This window comes from Microtus oregoni, unplaced genomic scaffold, assembly GCF_018167655.1.
Source record: "Microtus oregoni isolate MIOR12 unplaced genomic scaffold, Mior012 000002F_ref0000024, whole genome shotgun sequence".
Classification (NCBI taxonomy): domain Eukaryota; kingdom Metazoa; phylum Chordata; class Mammalia; order Rodentia; family Cricetidae; genus Microtus; species Microtus oregoni.
This window is the reverse complement of record NW_024543061.1, coordinates 81679220-81699659: the sequence shown is the minus strand read 5'-3', so window position 1 is coordinate 81699659 and position 20440 is coordinate 81679220. Positions and strand designations below refer to the sequence as shown.

The following is a 20440-nucleotide window of genomic DNA, read 5'->3' as shown; positions in this document are numbered from 1 at the left end:
TTCTTTCATTCATTTATTGATTGCAGTTGTGTGTGTGTGTGTGTGTATGTGTGTGTGTGTGTGTGTGTGTGTGTGTGTGCAGGTGCATGTGCATTTGGAGCCCATTCACTTTGTGCTTTTGAGCCAGGCTCTCTCTGGCTTGGAATTTGCTGATTCTGTTAGGCTGCCTGGCAAGTGAGCCCCAGGGAGTCACCTGCTCCCTTCTTCAGAGCACCAGTGTTTGGGGCACTTCCTCTACACATGCATCTTTGGGGATCTGAACTCAGGTCCTCATGCTTGTGCAGGACTTTACACACTGTGCTGTCTCTGTAGTTACCCATCATTATAGTGTAGCAGATAAACAATTAATCATTTTTATTGCCTTAAACATGTTATAATACTTACAGAGTTGGCTGATAATCAAACTGAAATATAAATTTTGATTCTTAATTAGGCCCAGAAACAGAACAATTCAAAAACAATTGACCTTAATTTTTAAATAAAGTCTTTTTCTTGGAACATGACTTTATTAGTAAGCACCTAACTACTCCATCAACCTTCTGAAACACATTTTGTTTTAGCATTTAGTATTAGGGTCAAAACAAAACAAAGCAGTATTTATTTCCTTTTTAAAATTTTATGTGCAAGCTAAAATGTTGGCTTGGTGGGTAAAGGCATTTGCCATCAAACCTTACTATCAGAACTACATCCTGCATGCTAGAAGAGCATCTAGTTCCATAATTTATCCCCTGACTTTTTCATGTGTGTCATGGCACACTCTTGTTCACACATAGACACACACACAATTCACATACACACATGTATACACTTACACCCACAAAAAACCAAACAAACATGAAAATAAATATAAAAATAAAACAAATGTGCATTCAGGACAATTGAATTTTTGCAAATTATTTCAAAAATTTAGAAAAATACCAACTTTTAAAAACTGCCTTTTTTATTTTATAATAGAATTCCAAGATACTACAAAAGGGATGGGGATAAAGGGGGAAAAACCATGATGATATTTGTGCTCAAACTATGGTCTTCATTCAAACTAGATGAGTGCTCTTCCTATGAGCTCTGTCTTTGGCCCCAACACTCTACATTTTGCTCTAATTGGCCTTGTCGAAAATACTGAAGGTCCATGTCCAATATTTCTCTTTCTTAAATAGGACACTTTTTTTGACAGGTGTTTCAAAATTGCAGCTGCATTCAGTCTTCCGGAAGTGCATCTGCTGTCCTTGGACTGTGTAACAAAAGCCCTGACTGTACTATCAAGCTGCAGTACTTCTTAATCGTGTCAGTATTTGGCTGTTTCATCTACTCGCTATCAGCCATACCTGGCTATATGGTTCTTCTGAGGTAATAAGTAACTCTTTCATTTAGTGTCCTACTTTTTTTAGTAGTGTGTGCATATGCAAGTTTGTGATCTCTCTCTCTCTCTCTCTCTCTCTCTCTCTCTCTCTCTCTCTCTCTCTCTGTGTGTGTGTGTGTGTGTGGTGGACATGGGCTCCTGGGTGCCAATAAGATCAGAGGGATATCAGAAGACAATGTTTGGGAATCAGTTCTCTCCATTCATCTTGTTTTTAAGGCAGGGTTTCTCATATTTCTGCTGCTGTTAAAATCTCCAAACACTTTCAAGACACGATCTTGTGTTTACTGCATGTCTGTTCCTACTTCCATGCCCTATTTACATGTTCTTCACTTTCTCAATTATCTTACCTTTTGACATTGACTCTTTTACTGGGTATAAAAGATGTGGCTCATTGATTTTTTTTAAAGTTTTACTTAATTTTTGCTCATTGATGTTTTAATGTGTGATTTCTAAAAGCTTCAGTGTATGTGTGTATGTGTGCGTGTTTGCATGCGATGGCATGCATATTGAAATAAGAAGACATTTTGCAGGGGTTGGATCTCGTTCCACTATATGATTTTCAGGTGTTTAACTCAGTTTGTCAAGCTTCGTAGCAATCAACTTTACCCACTGAACCATCTTGTATTTCTTGATATAATGTGTGATTTCTTGATATAATGGGGTTAAGGTCTATTCTAATTAATTTTTCTCATATTTCTTTGTTCTTTCTTGCTGATTGTGATGGTTGCAGTGTCAATGATTGGTAATACAGTCCTACTGTTTACACACTATTATTACTCCTCTAGTCTGTAGTGTTTTCTTGAACTTCTCATGGAATCCCTTATGAAATGAAATACCAACATTGTATTTATTATGCTCTTCTTATTGAAAGATGTATTTGGTAGGAAAATATCACATTTTAAATGGACATCGACATTCCTAATTCATAAGAATATTTTTAGACTTTATCCTGACTGCTTTATAAACCTCCTTTTTTATGTAATTCCCCAAACCCCCTTATGTCTATTTTCATAGGCAGTACAGGAAAGACAAACGTCTAAAGTTGTTAACTCTGTGTAACAAAAGCATTTTCTTAATGTCATAGCTTGCATGATGGAGTTTTTCTCTGTTTATCTGTGGTATCATTTTTATGATAACTTGAATTTTTATATAACACATGTTAGGTTTTGTATCAAAATGACAAAATGCCTGGGAAACAACTTAAGAGAAGAAAGACTTATTTGCTTTTTGGTTTCAAAGTTTTGGGTCCATTATTCTGGGGATACTATGGTGCTCTCCATGGCAAACAGAAGACTATTCATCTTGGTTAACAGTAAATGTCTAAACATTAAAGGGCTCTGCCATGCTTTAGATATGTGGAAGTCACTGGAGAGCTTTCAGAAATTACTCTCTTCTTCCTCTATGGGTGCTTAACAATAGAGGACCATTGTCTTCTCTTCAGGTTGCAAAGCTTAACCATTAGGATCATGAACTATGACTGTCATTGGGAGGATGATAGGACCCTAGGGTTTGCATGTTGTACTTTTATATATGTGTATGTATTCTTCAGGTGTATCAAGTCTGAAGAGAAGTCACTTGGAATTGGATTACATGCATTTTGTACAAGAATATTTGGTATGAACAATTTCCTCAACACATTAGAGTAACACTATGCTAAGTAGTCAATAAACTAATTATTTTCTCTGTATAAAAAGAGAGGAACTATCTTGTCAACTCGAAACTCAACACTTACCTTAGAAGAAATAACAGGGTTTATTCTGGAATCAAATATGAGTCACCATAATGAGAACACAGATTTAGGGCATCCAAATATCAGGTTCCAACATAGATATGGTTTCATGATGTTTGTGGCTGGAGAACAAAGGAAGTCATGAAAAGGAGCTCTCAAGTATATCTGTGGGAACGTGAAGTAGATTGGTGACAGAAAAGCAGGGAATTCTCTGCCGTAGGCTCTGTTAGATGTATAGAAAGCCAGCAAAAGACATTTAAGAAAATACATGATGCTGATGGTTATTAGTGCAATGGTTTTCACTTGTTATGATCTAGAAACTTTACACTAATTTATAATTTTTAGAAGTGTAGAACGTTTGATTCATAATTTGTTATATTTTTAAGAGAAAAATTGAACTACTTCCAAATAAAATAACACATCGCATCCTTTCCCCTTTCTTTCTTCTTTTCGACGGGCTGTTTTTTCTTTCTCATTTTAATTTTATTGCAGCGGGCATTCCGGCTCCTATTTACTTTGGTGCCTTGATAGACAGAACCTGTTTACACTGGGGAACTCTGAAATGTGGTGAGCCAGGGGCATGCAGAATGTATGATATAAATAACTTCAGGTAAAGATACTTTTAAAATTATTTGTTTATTTCTACATTACGTGCATTTGTGTTTTGCATACATATGTATCTGTGGTCTGTGTGATGGGGTCAGATTCCCTGGAGGGGGAGTTACAGGCAGTTTTTAAGCTGCCATGTGAGTTCTGGGAATTGAATATGGGTCCTCTGGAAGAATAACCGGTACTTTTAACTGCTCAGTCATTGCTCCAGATGCAAAGGTAAAGGTAATTTTTGAGACCTACTTTTGTAGTACATCAAATGTCCCCATTTATAGCTAACATTTTCTTGGGTGACAAGATTACATTAGGTTTCATGTTCAGAATGCACATGGATGGTATAACTTCCTTGTGTATTTTAATATTTTCCCTTTTTTCGTAAAGTACTTGATGTATGTAAGTGTGAGTGAGCTTCCTAACCTAACCCTTGAAAATACATCAGAAAGGGAGCAGAGTGTCTGCGTAGAGGAAGCAGGTGGAGCAGTAGGAGGAGAGCTGCATCTTGAGCTGAGCCAGCATGGCAGAACACTGAAGATAAACAGACAGCAGGATCCAGAGACCAGTGACAATGATGTTGTTGATGGGAAAGAAAGTTCTCAGTTCCTTCTACTCCATCCCTAAGGAGAGAAAGACTCTTTCTTTCTGCAGGGGTCAGTATGACAGTCCCAGTACATTCAAGCAGCAAGGATCCTGGCATTAGAGCTTCTGGAAAGTTCACAACCCTCTCATGCTTGCACCCTGATATACTAAGAACCCCAAACCTAGGTACTGCCTTGCAGATTAGTAGAACACGTTGGGTACCGTAGCCAGGGACTATCTTGAGAAGGCATCTGCTACTTGAATTTGACTGATGGTCTCATCGCTGGGAACCTATAGATGCTTTTTTGCACATAGTGGTTGGCTGCTTCATGAACAAAACATGGCTCAGCAGAGTGATTGTGGTACAAGCCAGCTGAGAGTGTCACAGATGGGGAGGAAGTTACCACACATAGAAATAACTGAGGCCATTCCCCTCAAGAACCAGCAGACTGCGGAGCCTGCCCTCTGAGATCTGGGCGCATCCAGTTGTGTGCTTTCACGCTGCTGCATAGACTAAAAGCAGTTCCTGCATGGTTGCCACCACTCTCAGTGCTACACAGGCACCAGTTGCTGACAGTATAGTGGGATAACTGCGGGTTGACTGCTGTCCCACACCCGGGGGTCATGCTAGACTGATCTTGAAACAGACTTTAGCTGTTACCTTTTTGGCCTTCTAGGGCAACAGGTCCAAAAAAGTCCACAGAGAAACTTTGTTTGCTATGTACTTCCCTGTTCTCTTCTTTGATCCTAAAAACTCATTAGTCAAAAGGAATTTAGGCTTTCTTTAGGTAGGACCCAGTTTTGCTCTGATTCTGGGTGAGGAGGATACTGAAAATTTTTAGGAAAAGAAAAGTGCTGGCCATTGCCCTGTTTTCATGTATGTATGGCTGGGGATGGCTGCTCTCCCATTCACAGACTGGTATGCCTATTGTACCAGCGTGGAAGAAGTCAACTACTTCTGTCTGTATATCTGTGTGCGTTAAAGTTCCAGTTGTCTTGACATATTCAGAATGATGGACTTTAACCCAGAACTTGAGCAAATTCACCCCTTTTTCTTCAAACTGATTTTGTCAGGGTCTTTTATAACTGTGGCAGAAACATAAACTAAGATATTTGCTAGTCTAGTAGACATCTAGAAAAATTTCAATTGTACTTCTAGACTGTTGTATCTGAAGTCTTGAGCATCTCTCTCCACATATATGTTTGTACTTTACCACTGTAGAAATAGCTGTGATAATTTTCTCTACGTGTATGTAGTTCAGGATTTCCTGCCTAAGGAATGGTGCCACTCACTGTGTGGTAGGCTTTCTCACCTCAATTAATGTAACCAAAATATCTCCCACAGAAATGTTCACAGGCTAACATAATCCACACAGGCCTTCAGTGAATCTTTCTTCCCACAAGATTCTAGATTGTATGAAGTTGACAGCCTATCCATCACACCAGATTTTCCTATAAGTATTTTGAGAACATGAAGGGATTTTTCATAATTATTTAAAAATGTACATATGTCAAAATACCTATATCCCCAATACATTAAGTCCAGAAACCTTAAGGAATATTTTATCAAATTTACAAAGAAGACATTCTTATAACAGTATAAAAGTTATTCTCAAAAATAGTAAAAGGTAAAACTGCCCAATTCATTTCAGGAAGCTTCTACAGTCCTCATGCTTTAACTGGACAAGTTCAGTAAATGGAAAGAATTTAGCTCTAAAGAGATGGCTCAGGGGTTAAGAGTATATATTGCTTGCTCTTGCAGAGGACATGTATTCAGTTCTCATAACCCATATTGGGCAGACTACAACTTCCTGTTACTTCAACTCCTGGGTATCCAGGACTCATGGATACATACAGAGACCCAGACAGTTAAAAGTAGTAAAGAGTTATAAAATAAATTGATTATACAAGCAAAATTATGCATGGAAATTAACAAATTGAATCAACTAATATATAAAATGAGTAAGATGACTTAGTTTAGATATAGAAGGATTTTAACATCACAAAAATCTTTCAATGTAGCACAGCAGATAAATGCAGAGTGGGAAGAAAACCTTGAAAAGTGACTTCGTGTTGTTTCTTACATGTATAATTAAAACTGGAGCAAACAAAATTGAAAAGAATAGTACCCTTAACCCAATATACGGCATTTTTTGGCTCAGTATTTAAGAGACTAGATGACAATGGCAGAATAATGGCCCATTGTGAGGTAAGGGAAGAGGAGGATTGTTGGCACAGTGTAAGGAGGCTGGTCATATTGCATGCTGTGTTAGGGACTTCATCCTCAACTAAGCCTACTGAAAAGATTCTCATAGCACACCGAGAGATGTATTTCTATAATGATCCTAAGTCCAGTCATGTTGACAATGGAAACTAGCCATCACCAAACTGAAAAAATACGTTCAAACTTTTATGTTGGAAGTTTTTGACATTTTTGACAGAAAGAATTAACAGCTCAGTGAACTAGAGTATATAAATTACATGGGCAAAATAATCACCTGACTTTTTTGAAGACTAAATGATCTGTGAGAATATACAGAATTAGCTTTCACTGAGTATGTTAAGATTTAATACAGATCAATTGTTTTCAACAGGCGTATTTACCTTGGGTTGCCAGCAGCTCTAAGAGGATCAAGTTTCATCCCGGGAATCTTCATTCTAATACTTATGAGGAAGGTCCAACTCCCCGGGGAAATTGACTTTTCAGAGACTGAACGTCCAGAGATGAAGCTCACCGAAAAGAAAGGCGAGCACAAGGATGTGCACGGAAATCCTGAGGTTGAGAACGACAAAGAACTGAAAACAAAGCTGTAATAAGGTTTCCACTGACCTGCCCAATTCCATGGAGAGAGTGTGCATCTGGTTCTTTTGAACCTACAGTACCTCATGAGAGCTGTACTATAGGGACTCATCTTATCCTGAAGAACCTCAAAAATTATTTTGCTCATGATGAAAATATTTACTGATAGCATTTTCATAACATTGGGGTAGTACTTAAGATTTTCCCAGGGAAGACTATGGTGACCCCACACTGAATTTTAAAGCTGCCTTCATTTTCAAACAGCATTTTCTCTTTTAAGTCAATCAAAGCAATTGTGTGTTTTTCACATATCTGCAAATAGTGTTAAAACTTGCCCATTCCTGAGACACTATTCAATTTTATTGAATTTATGCTGCAAAGTTGGAGATATTTAGAATTGAAAATTTATATATTGGTTGTGTTACATTGAAATAATTTGTTCAAATGTATCTTTTCTATGTGCAAGATGTATGAATACCTTTTTATCTATTTAGAGTTATAAACTCTCTTTTTTTGTATTCTAGAAATGATGCTTCCAAAATTAGACTTCTCATTAATGTGTCATCTGTTGTTTTCACCCCATTATTTCATTACTCATATCACACATTTGATCATTTTGTTTAGAGCACTGAAATATTTAATCACGTTATTTAAAATCATGTAGCAAAGATGCCCAGAATTCTCCCTAGCAATTAAAATATGGTAATGAAACTCTTTTTTAAAAGCAAATATTTGAGAAAGCCAATCCTTTGAGACTGTATGGCTTTGGCACAATGCTTGCCTAGAATGTGGGAGACCCTGTGTTCAACAATAAGGTAAACTACTGATAATACAATAAAATATAAAATAAAGTAAAAAGCAAGGCTGGATGCTGTGTCAGATGTTATCAAAAGATTACTTTCAAATATCCAAATATTTCAAATATTCTTTGGTCCAGTGTTTATTTTACTCATGTGTCCTCGGAGCACATAGGAATTAATATTCAAAATTACCTTAGAGTAAAACCTTCAAAGCAGAGCCAGCTGGGTGGCTCAGTGGAAAGTGATGTTTGCCTCAAAGTCTTACAAGGTGGTTTTGATCCCTGGGACCAAGAGAGAGAACCATCTCTTGTAAGCTGTCCTATGCCCTCATCTCCTGTACTTCCCCACTGGCAAACAGATAAATAAAAGCACGTAGAAAGATTTTAAGTGTGACTATTGCTATAAATCTTGGAATTAATAAAATTCAAGGTACACTTTCAAACCAAAGTCAAATTGTGGTGGTTTGATTGAGAACTGTCCCTTGTAGACTCGGGCATTTGTGCATTTGGTTAGCAGTTGATAACTCTGCTTGGAGCGGAGTAGGGGGTTCATCCTTAATGGAGGAAGTGAATCACTGGCCTGGGTATTGAGAGTTAAAAGCCTCCCTTACCACCAGTTTACTCTCTGCTTAGTGCTTAGGTTGAGGATGTGACACCTCAGCTTCCTGCCCCAGTCACCATGCCTGGTGCTTGCTGTCATGTCTCTTTGCCGTAAGGAACTCCTGTCTCTCTGGAATCATAAGCAAAAATAACCTCTTTTTTCTTTTGGTTGCTTTGTGGTGTTTAATCACAGCAGTGAAAAGTAACTGACATAGAAAAAAAGTTTATTGGGTGCCTGATAAAGAATGAAGAGATTCTAAGAAACAGCAAGTCTGCCTGTTGTTTTATAGCTGTGACTTAAGACAGTAGCATGGACATGACTATTTGTTTCTTTCCTTCATTTTTCTTCCTTTGGTAAAGGATGTCAGTAATATAAAAATGGTATAAATACCTAAAGATGGGGATGTTGAAGAAAATAAAGGAGTGGAGGGGTCAATATACAATGTTTATTTATGTATAATAAATTGAGAATCTCTACCGTCTAGAGCAGATTGAAGGCAGGTACAACCTCAGAAACTCTTTTGGGGAGCCAGAATGTTCATGGGAGAGTTACGCTGACAACTTTTTGTTACTTGAACTAAGGACAATCCACTTCCATGAAAGAAGAGCTTGTTTTGCTCCAGAGGTCTCAGGTCATGATCACTCGGCCCTGCTGCTTTGGGCCTGGGTCTATGCAATGCATTGGGATGAAACTCATAGGAAGGAAGTTGCTGTCCTCACATTGACTGTGAATTAGAGAGAGAGAGAGAGAGAGAGAGAGAGAGAGAGAGAGAGAAGAGAAAACACACAGAGAGATGAGAGAGAGGAGAAAGAAGAGAAGAGAGAGAAAGAGAGAGGGGGAGAGAAGAGAGAGAGGAGAAGAGGGAGAGAGAGGAGAGAACAGAGAAAGAGAAGAGAGAAAGAGAGAGAGAAGGGTTCAGTGACCTAGTATCTAGTCACCATGTCTTAATGCTTCGATCACCTTTCAACAACTCTTTCCTGAAGACTTTATCACATGGGCCGTTGAGGGAATTGTCCAAACCCAAACAACAGCAAAGAGAAGGTAGGCAACTTAACTGAAGCTCTTTCTGCACTTATCTTCATGCTATGATTTCCTGAATTAGTGACTGTGTCCTATAAAAGGAAAGGATCAGGGGTATTGATTAGATGGCTCAGCAGTCAAGAGCATGTACTGCTCTTGCACAGGATCTGAGTATGGTTCTCACGACCCTCAACCACCTATGATCCCAGCTCTGTGGGTTCTGATGACTCTGATCTTCCTGGGACTTCTGCTCCCATGCTTATACTCAGTGCTTGGGATTCATCCTTTACAAAGAATATAGTCTTTTCCTCTTAAAATTTGAGACTCACCCTTTACGAAGACTGTAGTCTTTCCCTCTAGTAGCACAGGTTCGTCCTAGACACTTAGTGGGGAAAGCAATCCAGAAAACATAGGCAATGGAATCCTTGAGGATTTCCTAATGGTGTCTATGAGACCCAGGTAGATAGGTTATTATTCTGAGCTTTACTCTTATCAGGGTGTGATCAGGGTACAGCAGACAGATGTGTAGAAGAGGAGCAAGGGAAAAGGCAGGAAAACCTGCAGATGAGAAAGTTTCCTGTTTAGTATTCTTATGTATCTAAACCTAATAGAATGTATAATAGTTTCTCACTGATGTAGCTGTAATTTCATTATAATAAAAACTTCAAGAAGTTAAAATTTCAACATTAAACAACACAGAATCTGGAAGAAGTAACGGAAAAGGAAGGGGGAGTCAATCACTGTGTCATGTAGGCCATGGTGTGAAACTGAACTTGATATGTTAATATTTTGTGATATGTGTTTGTTAGCATGGTTGAACTCACTATCAAAGGGAGCAAAGAGTTGTTTGCAAGTTCACAAGTGATCATCTTTGGGCCAGTGTGAGGGTCTGAAGGAAGAACAAAGCCCAAGGCATTTGCCTTTCAATTTAATTTCTTTTATGAGTTTTCATTTTATCTCATACACATAAAATATGGTTAAAATAATTTTTCTTCAAGAGCAATGTATGGATAAAAGAAAGATTAATAATAAAAAAGCCCTTTACAGAAGAGGAAAGAACTGAGTCCACCATTTATTGATTTTTTTTATCTAAATGATTGCAAAAATTAGGTGGCTGAAAGTATCCCATTTGTGAAGACACAGCATTTTGATTCCTAGAAAAGTTAGTTTGAGTGGAAATGTATCATTTATCACTAGCATCTGGAACAGCATCTTTTTTCAAGATGCATGTAACTTAAAGATTAAGACTTCATATCAGAATATTAAACAATCTTTAAACAACTGTGCACTAAAGGAGGACAATGACCTCAAAATGTAAACAATGTGTAAATATCTTAACCAGAGGTATAAATTATAATTCAATATGATAAATATATCCTAAAATTGTATCAATATACAAAATATTTTAAATAGAGGCAGAAACATGCATACATACAATATGACAAAATAACTTTGAATAGTTGTACAAATATTGTAAATAGAAATAACAATTATAATTTGAACTTGTATCAATATATAAGAAGCTATACCAATGTAAATTGTCCATAAATAATAGCTCATAAGTATTCACTCTATTACTCACTATTATTATTGTTAGTGTGAATAAATTCACACTAATCTACCTATTATCCCATTCAGTTTTTACTCTTTTTTTGAACTCTGGGCTTACATAATTTCTACCCCAACCCCCAACTCTTTGTGAGTAATAAACAACACCAAATGGTGTCCCTAACCATGAGGACAAACTTTGTTGAGAGAGGGGACATTGTCTTCTAGAATTGCTTCTTGCTGTCATGGGGGCGATGTTTTTTTCTATGGGAACCTATAAAAGTAAAATGATTGTTGTTGGGGTTTTCTGTCCCACCCAATCCTTGTGCTGCCTGGTTCCCACAGTTATAAAGTCTCAAAGAAATCACACAGAGGTCTACATTAATAATAAACTGATTGGTCCATTAGCTCAGGCTTCTTATTAACTCTTATAACTTACATTTGCCCATTATTCTTATCTGTGTTAGCCACATGGTTCAGTACCTTCTTCAGCAGTATAGTCACATCTTGCTCCTTCTGTGGTCGGACAGGAATGCAGAGGAATGGACTTTCCTTTTCCCTGAATTCTCCTGTTCTCATTTCCCTGTCTCTACTTCCTGTCTGGTTGTCTCGCCTATACTTCCTGCCTGGCTACTGGCCAATCAGCATTTATTTAAAACATAATTGACAGAATACAGAATTATCCCACACCAAATGCCAAATGATGGTTAAATTTCAAGATTGCTCTGTTGCTGTTTTGTATAATTGCAAAATGGTCTCTGAATAGTCGATAGATTTATTATTATGAAGTTCTTATGTGGAGTTCTGGCCAGAATATTGTAAGAAGGTGCATCATTTTTACAGTTGGTATCCAAAAACTGGTCTCATAGTAGCGCTGTCAGCATCATGACGTCATATCAACCAGGTGGAGTCATTGTTGTGGGGCTACATCTTCTTCCTGGAAGCTTCAAAGATTACTGCAGGAAATCTACTGTTAATTGTTGAAAACTTAAACATTATTCATATAGAAATATATTCAATGAAAAATACAATGTAGACAAAATGGGAATGGAGAAAAGTAAAATATTTTTTTAAAACCTATCTTCTTTCTGTCCTATACCAGATGGCTCCTGACATGAGACAGAAGTTCTGATTTTTTCTTTTAAAAACAAACTTGGATTTAGAGAAGCCATTGTCCAACTCCAAAGCCAATTCTTATTTTTAAGAAGAGATATATACATGCTCAGATAATCAAATTTTATCATGTAGATGATACAGCATCATAAGTCAGATTTCCCTTTGATTGTTGATCCTTTTTGGTATCTATCTTTTCCCCTTTAGGCATCTAGATGTCCAAGGTCTTTTTTGGAGATGAATATTTTCCTGCAAAGGCAAGAACAGAATTCTGCCCCAATCTTTATGAGGTTTTCTTACCATCTGTATGGTTGTCAACTCTAGGGATGAGCTGTCATTTTTCTTTCTCAAGCAGTTTTTCCTTTTCCTACTGAATCTTTATTGATTTTGAGGGTATCCATAGTTTTTCTTCTCCTGTGGAAACAAGAGTGAAACACTTTCCTCAACGTAGCACATCTCCTGGTTTCCATTGTGAAGTCAACACATCCTTGAAATATACTTGCTGATTCAATTCAGAAGTTTTTCTATTATCAAATATCCCTCTGCTGCCATTGTTCCTTTCTCACTAGGGTTAAAAAAAATTCAAGGTTAATGAAGTGTTATGCAATAATTTCTGGGGGCATTTTCCATCCCTTTCTGTTTGTATAGGTGGGGAGACCAGGCAGGAAGTAGAGGCAGGACGATGAGAATGGGAGAATTCTGGGAAGAGGAAAGGATTAGTTTGCAGTCATCACCCAGATGAAGAAGATACAAGATGAGAAAGATTCACGGATAAAAGGTACCAAGCCACATGACTAACACAGACAAGAATTATGGATTAATATAAGATATAAGAATTAGTTAATAAGAAAGCCTGAACTAATAGGCCAACCAGTTTATAATTAACGTAGGACTTTACATGTTTCTTTGGGACTGAATGACTGTGGGATCAGGTGGGACAGAAATCTCTGTAAACATTCTCCATCACCAATGAGCATACTGATGTCAAGAAATGCATTAGCAAACATTTTACAGTTGTCTTGTGAGTATGCACAAGACAAGTAATTATGAGAAAACACAAAAATGATCTGACAGATAATAATATTATGAATTATTCTATTTTTAAAGTTCACTGTATAAAATGTGAGCACTCACAGACACACTCAGTAGAGTTGCTAAGCAAATCTCTCTGAATGTACTGGAAGAAAAAAATCAAGATATTAGCAGACATATTAGGTAATTCTGTTAAATATTCTGTCAGGATTCAATTGTTCTGGTTCTTAGAAACTTCATATTGGTTTTATAATTATTTTTAGCCATTAAAATTTCTATTGAAAATTACATTTAGTTCAGAGAACAATGTGTGAAACCATTGAGTTTTAAGATGACAAAAGCCACTTTCTGATGATTCCTGCTATTAATCACAACTGGTGTTGTAGAAATGTCTGTACACTGACACAGACCTTTACCCAAGAACACATATTCCAGAGAATAAAAAGAGATGATGATGATACTTCCAATGAGAGATTAAATCACATGAATTTTCAAAGGTAAATTTAATTCTTTGTGCTGCCCAAGATGGGTAATATATTCCTGAGAATATATTGCTTAAAACTAATTTAGGCACAAATTTTCATTACATAATTTAAATTATATTCATGGGTTTGGTCTCAGGAATCTATTAAATAGATGGAGAATTGCAGTTTTTAGTGGTTTTCCTCTGATGGTTGGAATTGTTACTATTCTGTTAGCTGTCTTTACCTTAGATTTCCTCAAACTATTATTTAGTTTTCTTTGTTTACCTTGATGCTTCCAATAAGCCTTCCTCAGAAATCATGATAATATATATGAACAATTTATACATTGGCAATATTTCAGGTATTACTAATTTACATCCACAGATACTCAGAGTCATATTGTATGTAATAACTTCTTATAATTCTGTATACCCATGGCATGGAATGACCTTCAAATAACAAGTGACTTTTAAACTAATTCTGAAGTTTAACTTCTTAACATTTTTCATTTGTCTCCGATTTTATAGTTTCAATTTCCAGAAGGAGATGCAGAAGTTTGGATATTTCCTGTATCTTCTGAAGAAGAACAAACAATAAGCACAGTACTAAAACTATGCACCAAAATTTCAGCTGACATGAAATTCATTGTTTTGTTCAATCCCTTCCATTTCTTTCAGTACTGGGTTTAAACAGCAGGAATGTCTGTCAGTTTTTCTGGCTTTTGCCCGGTTTTACTCTGGGTTTGCCCCTGTAGGTTCTAACGAGTTTCCAGACAAATGTCATCATCCATGCCCATCTTTAAGAAGTTCTTCCAGTCAATCAGCAGTCACTGACTTTGTTTTTAAGAATGCAGGATTAGGAAAACATTAAGCTTCAAGTACTGCTCCTGGCTGCATTGTTCAATTGTAATTTCCCCACACTTTTCAAATAAAGTAGAGATTTTCAGAATACCAACCTTCTGACAGTTGGAGCTTTCACGTGGTTTAGTGCCACCGAAAGGATGAGAAGAGCAGCAGGCAGCTTGGAGATGTGCACCGCTTCTCAAGTTTGCTGTGAAGCAAAAAGCACTGAAGTCAAGTTACCTCCGTCAGTTCTGATCAATGCTGTTTTAAATTAGAACTTTCAAAGACATTTTATAGCGTATTTAACACGGATCTCTTTTATTTATTTATTTATTTATTTTTAATTAAAAATTTCCACCTCCTCCCCTCCTCCCATTTCCCTCCCTCTCCCCTATTTCCATCTCCCTCCCCCCACTCCTCCTCCCTGTCCCTCTCCAGTCCAAAGAGCAGTCAGGGTTCCCTGCCCTGTGGGAAGTCCAAGGTCCTCCCCACTCCATCCAGGTCTAGGAAGGTGAACATCCAAACAGACTAGGCTCCCATAAAGCCAGTACATACAGTAGAATCAAAACCGAGTGCCATTGTCCTTGGCTTATCAGTCAGCCCTCCTTGTCAGCCACATTCAGAGAGTACGGTTTGACCAACATGCTCCATCAGTCCCAGTCCAGCTGGCCATGGTGAGCTCCCATTAGATCAGTCCTGCCGTTTCAGTGGGTGGGCGCACCCCCTTGCGGTCCTGACTTCCTTGCTCATGTTCTCCCTCCTTCTGCTCCTCATTTGGACCTTGGGAGCTCAGTCCAGTGCTCCAATGTGGGTCTCTGTCTCCAGCTTCATCCATTGCCAGATGAAGGTTCTATGGTGATATGCAAGATATTCATCAGTGTGGCTATAGGATAAGGCCAATTCAGGCCCCCTCTCCTCAGCTTCCCAAGGATCTAGCTGGGGACATCTCCAAGGACACCTGGGAACCCCTCTAGAGTCAAGTCTCTTGCCAACCCTAAAATAGCTCCCTTAATTAAGATATATACTTCCCTGCTCCCATATCCACCCTTCCTCCATCCCAACCGTCCCATTCCCCTAAGCTCTCCCCATCCTCCCCTTCTCACTTTTTTCTCCCCATCTCCCCTTACCCCCACCCCACCCTCAATCTCCCAATTTTTGCCTGGCAATCTTGTCTACTTCCAATATCCAGGAGGATAACTATATGTTTTTCTTTGGGTTCACCTTCTCATTTAGCTTCTCAAGGATCACGAATTATAGGCTCAATGTCCTTTATTTATGGCTAGAATACACTTATGAGTGAGTACATATCATATTTATCTTTTTGGGTCTGGGTTACCTCACTCAGGATAGTGTTTTCTATTTCCATCCATTTGCATGCAAAAGTCAAGATGCCATTGTTTTTTACCGCTGAGTAGTACTCTAATGCATACATATTCCACACTTTCTTCATCCATTTTTTCACTGAGGGGCATTTAGGTTGTTTCCAGGTTTTGGCTACTACACATAATGCTGCTATGAACATAGTTCCTTAAAGGAACCTCCAAAACCCAAACTTGAGATTCCGGCTGTCCTCCCAAATGGCCAGGAGGATTTATAACTCCGAGATCCCGTCAGTCGGGAGGCTGCGGAGTCGCCGCAGTCCCGGCCACCGCCATATTAGACAGGCATCAGCGCCGCTGTCGCCCGGCTGTGGGGAGAAGGCTTCTGCCCGTCTGCTCTCTCATCTGCAGCCCTGTCAGCAGGAGTGAGGCGCCCGAGCTGCTGGGCCCTGCGGCCTGGTTCGTGTCCCTTCCAAGCCACGAATTCGGAGGATCCTGGACTCCCGGTGGCCCAGCAGCGAAGTTAAGTTCTGGGCACGTTCGTCAGCCCGCCGCGTTGTGCCTCACTCCGGCTTGCGTCCGCTGACCGGGGCCCCAAATCTCGGTGGCTGAGGCTCCCGGTCCTTTATGCTGGTGGGGGAGGAGCGGGGCTTACCACGGTCGAAGCGCTCCAGGTGGTGGAGACCGACCAGGAGGTCAAGCTGCTGCCTCAGCTGCGCTCCTACACCTGGCCGCTGCCCAGGCTGGAGTTTAACCAGTCCAACTGAATCACCTCCAGCCCAGCGCTGTCGGGCAGCGCGGCCATCAACCCCGACGCCACGGCAACCCTGGCTTTGGCGTCTGCTGTGAGCACCGGTTTCATGAGCAACCTGAGCCTGCTGGAGAAGAGTGAGGACTTCGCGCGGGTGTCCAGCTGAGTGGCAGTGGAGGCCAGGGCTGCTGCCAGCAGGGGCCTTTGCCAGAACTTCCAGGGCCTCGAGGCTAGCTGCTTGCACCCAACGCCGCTGCAGCAACCCCCGCCGACCAGGCACCTGGCGCAGCCCCCATCCATGCCCCACACTGCCGCCGGGCCACTCATGGGAAGGCCAGCGCAAGAGCAGTTCGTGCCGACCTCACCACCAAGGCCATCGAGAGCTCTGCCGGCTGAGAAGAGGCTCCCGCTGCCGAGATCTACAAGTGGGTGGTGAAGAGCGTGCCCTACTTCAAGGATAAGGGCGACAGCAACAGCTCGGCTGGTGGAAAAAAAATGAATTCGTCATAACCTGTCCCTTCACACCAGCTCAAGTGCTAGTGCAATCCGTGGGAGGCTTTCTCCCATCATGACGGAGCGGAGCAGGATGGCCTCGGGGATGGGGATGTGCATTCTTTGGTGTGTCCACTGTCTGCTGCGGGATGGTGTCCACTCTGCCGAGTCTGCCTGAAGTCAGCGGTCCTGAAAGCATGGAGAACCTTTTGGATGATCTCGGTCTTCTCTCATCCCCACCGTCTTTGGCTGTGTCAGCCTTGTCTTCAGCTGGCAGCATGGTGCAGCGGACATCGTCTGCACCGCTGGTCTCCAGTCTGGGTTCACCCAGCCTGGACTACTCAGGGTATGCGTGCGGCAGTTCCAGCGTGGGCTCCTTGCCCCTGATGTCTGTGCAGACTCTCCGGGACAGAGGGTCCAGTTGTGGAGGATTGAACTAGTGTGGCTCTTCACCAGGACTCTTGAAGGAGTTGTTGACTTTTGGTTCTCCTCCCCACAGTGACATTGTGTTGCTGGCTGGTCCTGGGGTGTCCCGGCCCGACAGGTGTTAGGGTTCTGGGCCAGGATGTGGTGACGGGCCCTAATTCAGTCATGCCAGGCAGGCATCTCCTGGACATTCACAGCAAACATCTTCAGTCAATGGACATGCCCTGCCCCATGTGGTGAACACCGTGCCTCACACACCTGCCATGAACCGCTTGACTGCTGTGAAGACACTGTCCCACCCCATGCAGATGCGTGCCCTGGGTGGCTACTCCTCTGTGAGCAGCTGCAATGGCTATGGGAGGATGGGTGTCCTCCACCAGGAGAAGCTCCCAAGTAACGTGGATAGAGTGCTTATTGAGTACTTGGACTGTGACCTGGAGTCTATCATTCATTGGAATGATCTTATGGACCGGGATGCCCAACCGGAGCTTCCTTAGTCCAGGGAGAGTTAGTACTCTTTTGTAGTGCTGTGATAGTCCCATGTCTTGATAAACTTTGCTTTGTACTGCCTGTGTTCTGCGAAAGTAGTGAATCACAAACTAGGGTCTCCATTCTGCACTCTGCACCTCTGCTGAATGACTTGTCTTACCACAGGATTCATTTGAGAGATGAGTAGCCTGTGATCAATCTGCCGAATGGATGGACTTGTGAAACTTTGGGGGCAGAATGGGATTGGGTGCCAGCTTTGTACAGGTCTTTTCTATTATTTTTGTTGTTTGTTTTGTTATTTGCAGATTTGTGCGGACACCTTGGGGCAGTTCTATAGCAATGTCCTGAAAGGTCATGTCGCTTCTCAGTCTCGGTCTCTGTTTTGGCTCAAGCCAGATGGAGACTTCAGTGTGCTTGGAATCCACTCAAACTAAGACTTTTAGAATCTTATAATAACTTTGACTCTACTAGCCCTAGTTAAAGGAAACCCACATGCCCCTCAACAATACCAGGCCCTAAAAGGGGACCCCTGATATTCCAGGATTGGAATATTCCCAAAACAAGAGGAGGGGATGAAGAAAACATGTTTTGTGAAATAGTGACCCCACCTTGCCTATTGACTAGAAAAATAGGTGTTTTCCAACAGCCTGCAGGTGCTCCCCTGTCCTTTGACCCAGGCCTGTCCTGCGTTTGACATAACCAATCATAGTAAATGCCCTTAAAATGAGCCAATCTTTGCATTTGACAAACAACCCCTTCTTGAAAATGTGGTTTTTGCCTTTAAAAGCAGCCTGTGCTAGTCGGGGCTGAGAATAAAATTCCTCTTGTTTTGCATCAACTGGACTGGTGAGTGGTTTCATGGGGCGATCCTTCTGAGGAGTTAGCATACTAGAGTTGGGGTCTAACAATGGTATTGTAACTGTTTGGTATACTGATATTAATTTAATTCACTCTCAAAGTTAAAGGAAGTTGGTAACTACCTATAAACTATTGGCATAAACAGCTGGTTTAAATGTTTCAGATGGAACCCTGGATTAGTGGAGGACACAGATGGCAGCCCCTTCCCCAGATTTTTTTTAAATCTGTGGGTCACAATAAACCAGAAGTTCAACTGGTGCAGGTCTGTTGGGCACCATTGTGGTACCAGAGTATAGAGTGTGGAAGTAAAAGGAAGGGGGTGAAGGAATGGTTTATGGGTTGGGGAGAGAGGTAGATCTGGAGAGATGAGAGTGATGAGAGAATGGACTGACAGGAATTGCCAGCTGGTCACCTGAGTCCAGAGTGATGCTGGGCCTGGGTTATGACTAGTGGCTAGGGACCAGGTCTTAGTCTGGGGTCCTGGAGCATCTGAGGGGGCCTGTGTTGATGATTGTGGCTCCTTTGGCTTCTGGGTATCTGCAGATCCCTGTGGTTTGGGCCACCAACTGGGATCACTTTGGAATCCAAGAGCCTTGCTCCTGAAATCTTGCCAATCTGGATGGTATGAATGGCCACCTAGGGGCACAGTGACATTCTGGTCTCCTGCCAAGGAACATTTCTGAGTCCATAGTCCTGCCACAGTCACAGTCTGTGATGTTCCTGGCCCGTGTTTCTGCCAAGGGCCATGTGGTATGATCATGCTGGTAGTATACTGGAGCTGTTCTGACACTGTGATCAGGATGAGTTAGGTGGCCAATGATGTCAAATGGGGTCATGGTATCATCTGGACCAGGGCTGTGGTTAAGGGCTATGTCTGGGTCCGTGGAGCTGCTGCACCCAGGGTTCGAGTTGATGTTGGCAGCTCCTGAGAAATGGAAGGCCATGCAGAGCCATGTTGATATCTGAGGACCACACTCTTCCAGGGTCAAGCCAGTCTGAGTAGCCTGCAGTCCCACCTTGATGTCTCTTGCCTATGTTGCCACAAAAGACCACAGATATGCCTGGGATCTGAGTGAAACTGGCAGTCATGAGGGTGTCCCAGAGCTGTGCTTCCACCAGAGACACGCCGATCTGGATGGCCTGGACTATAATGTTATCCAGACCAGGGCTGCTGCCGAAGTCCATGTCTTGGTCCCATGGCTTTATAGTAACCAGGGTCTGAGCTGATGTCCAGGGTTCCTGTTACTAATAAGGGCTGTGAAGATGACTGGGGTCTAGTCAGCCACCTCAGACCATGCTGGTGTCCAAGGACTGTGCTGCTGTTGGGATCATACTGACCTACTTGGCCAGTGCTGCCACCTGGAGCCACAGAGGCATATGGGCATGGGTAATGTCTAGGACCATGACCCCTGCAATGGCAGGGATCTGGGGTGGTATCGATGACTCCTGTTACTCAAGATGGCTCTGCAGATGCCCAGGGTCTTGTCAGTCACCAGAGATCAGGTGCCTGACTGCCCTGCTGACATCTGGGGTGGCATACTGATCTGGGTGTGAGTGGCCTGTGTATAATAAATAACTTGGCCAAGTCATGAGAGGAAAGTAACTACATTTA

The 20440-nt window shown here is 41.2% G+C and overlaps 1 protein-coding gene, 1 long non-coding RNA gene and 1 pseudogene across 4 annotated transcripts in view; 2 read left to right on the top strand and 1 right to left on the bottom strand.

Moving 5' to 3' along the window:
- The window catches only part of LOC121440255 (solute carrier organic anion transporter family member 1A5-like), an 84677-nt gene extending 76209 nt beyond the window's left edge, over window positions 1–8468 (top strand). For all 3 annotated transcript variants that reach the window (XM_041641030.1, XM_041641012.1, XM_041641021.1), the window contains 4 exons: window positions 1175–1347; window positions 2910–2974; window positions 3582–3699; window positions 6869–8468. In XM_041641030.1, coding sequence (XP_041496964.1) covers window positions 1175–1347; window positions 2910–2974; window positions 3582–3699; window positions 6869–7088 — 576 coding nt within the window. In that variant the 3' untranslated portion in view covers window positions 7089–8468. The remainder of the gene's footprint in view (window positions 1–1174; window positions 1348–2909; window positions 2975–3581; window positions 3700–6868) is intronic.
- A 2961-nt stretch (window positions 8469–11429) lies between these two features.
- On the bottom strand, window positions 11430–14622 carry LOC121466024. The gene is made up of 3 exons (XR_005976709.1): window positions 14607–14622; window positions 12456–12569; window positions 11430–11998 (listed from the first exon to the last, which is right to left on the bottom strand). It is a non-coding gene; the product is annotated as an uncharacterized LOC121466024 (long non-coding RNA).
- A 1448-nt stretch (window positions 14623–16070) lies between these two features.
- On the top strand, window positions 16071–18798 carry LOC121436896 (annotated as a pseudogene).
- The last annotated feature ends 1642 nt before the right edge of the window (window positions 18799–20440 follow it).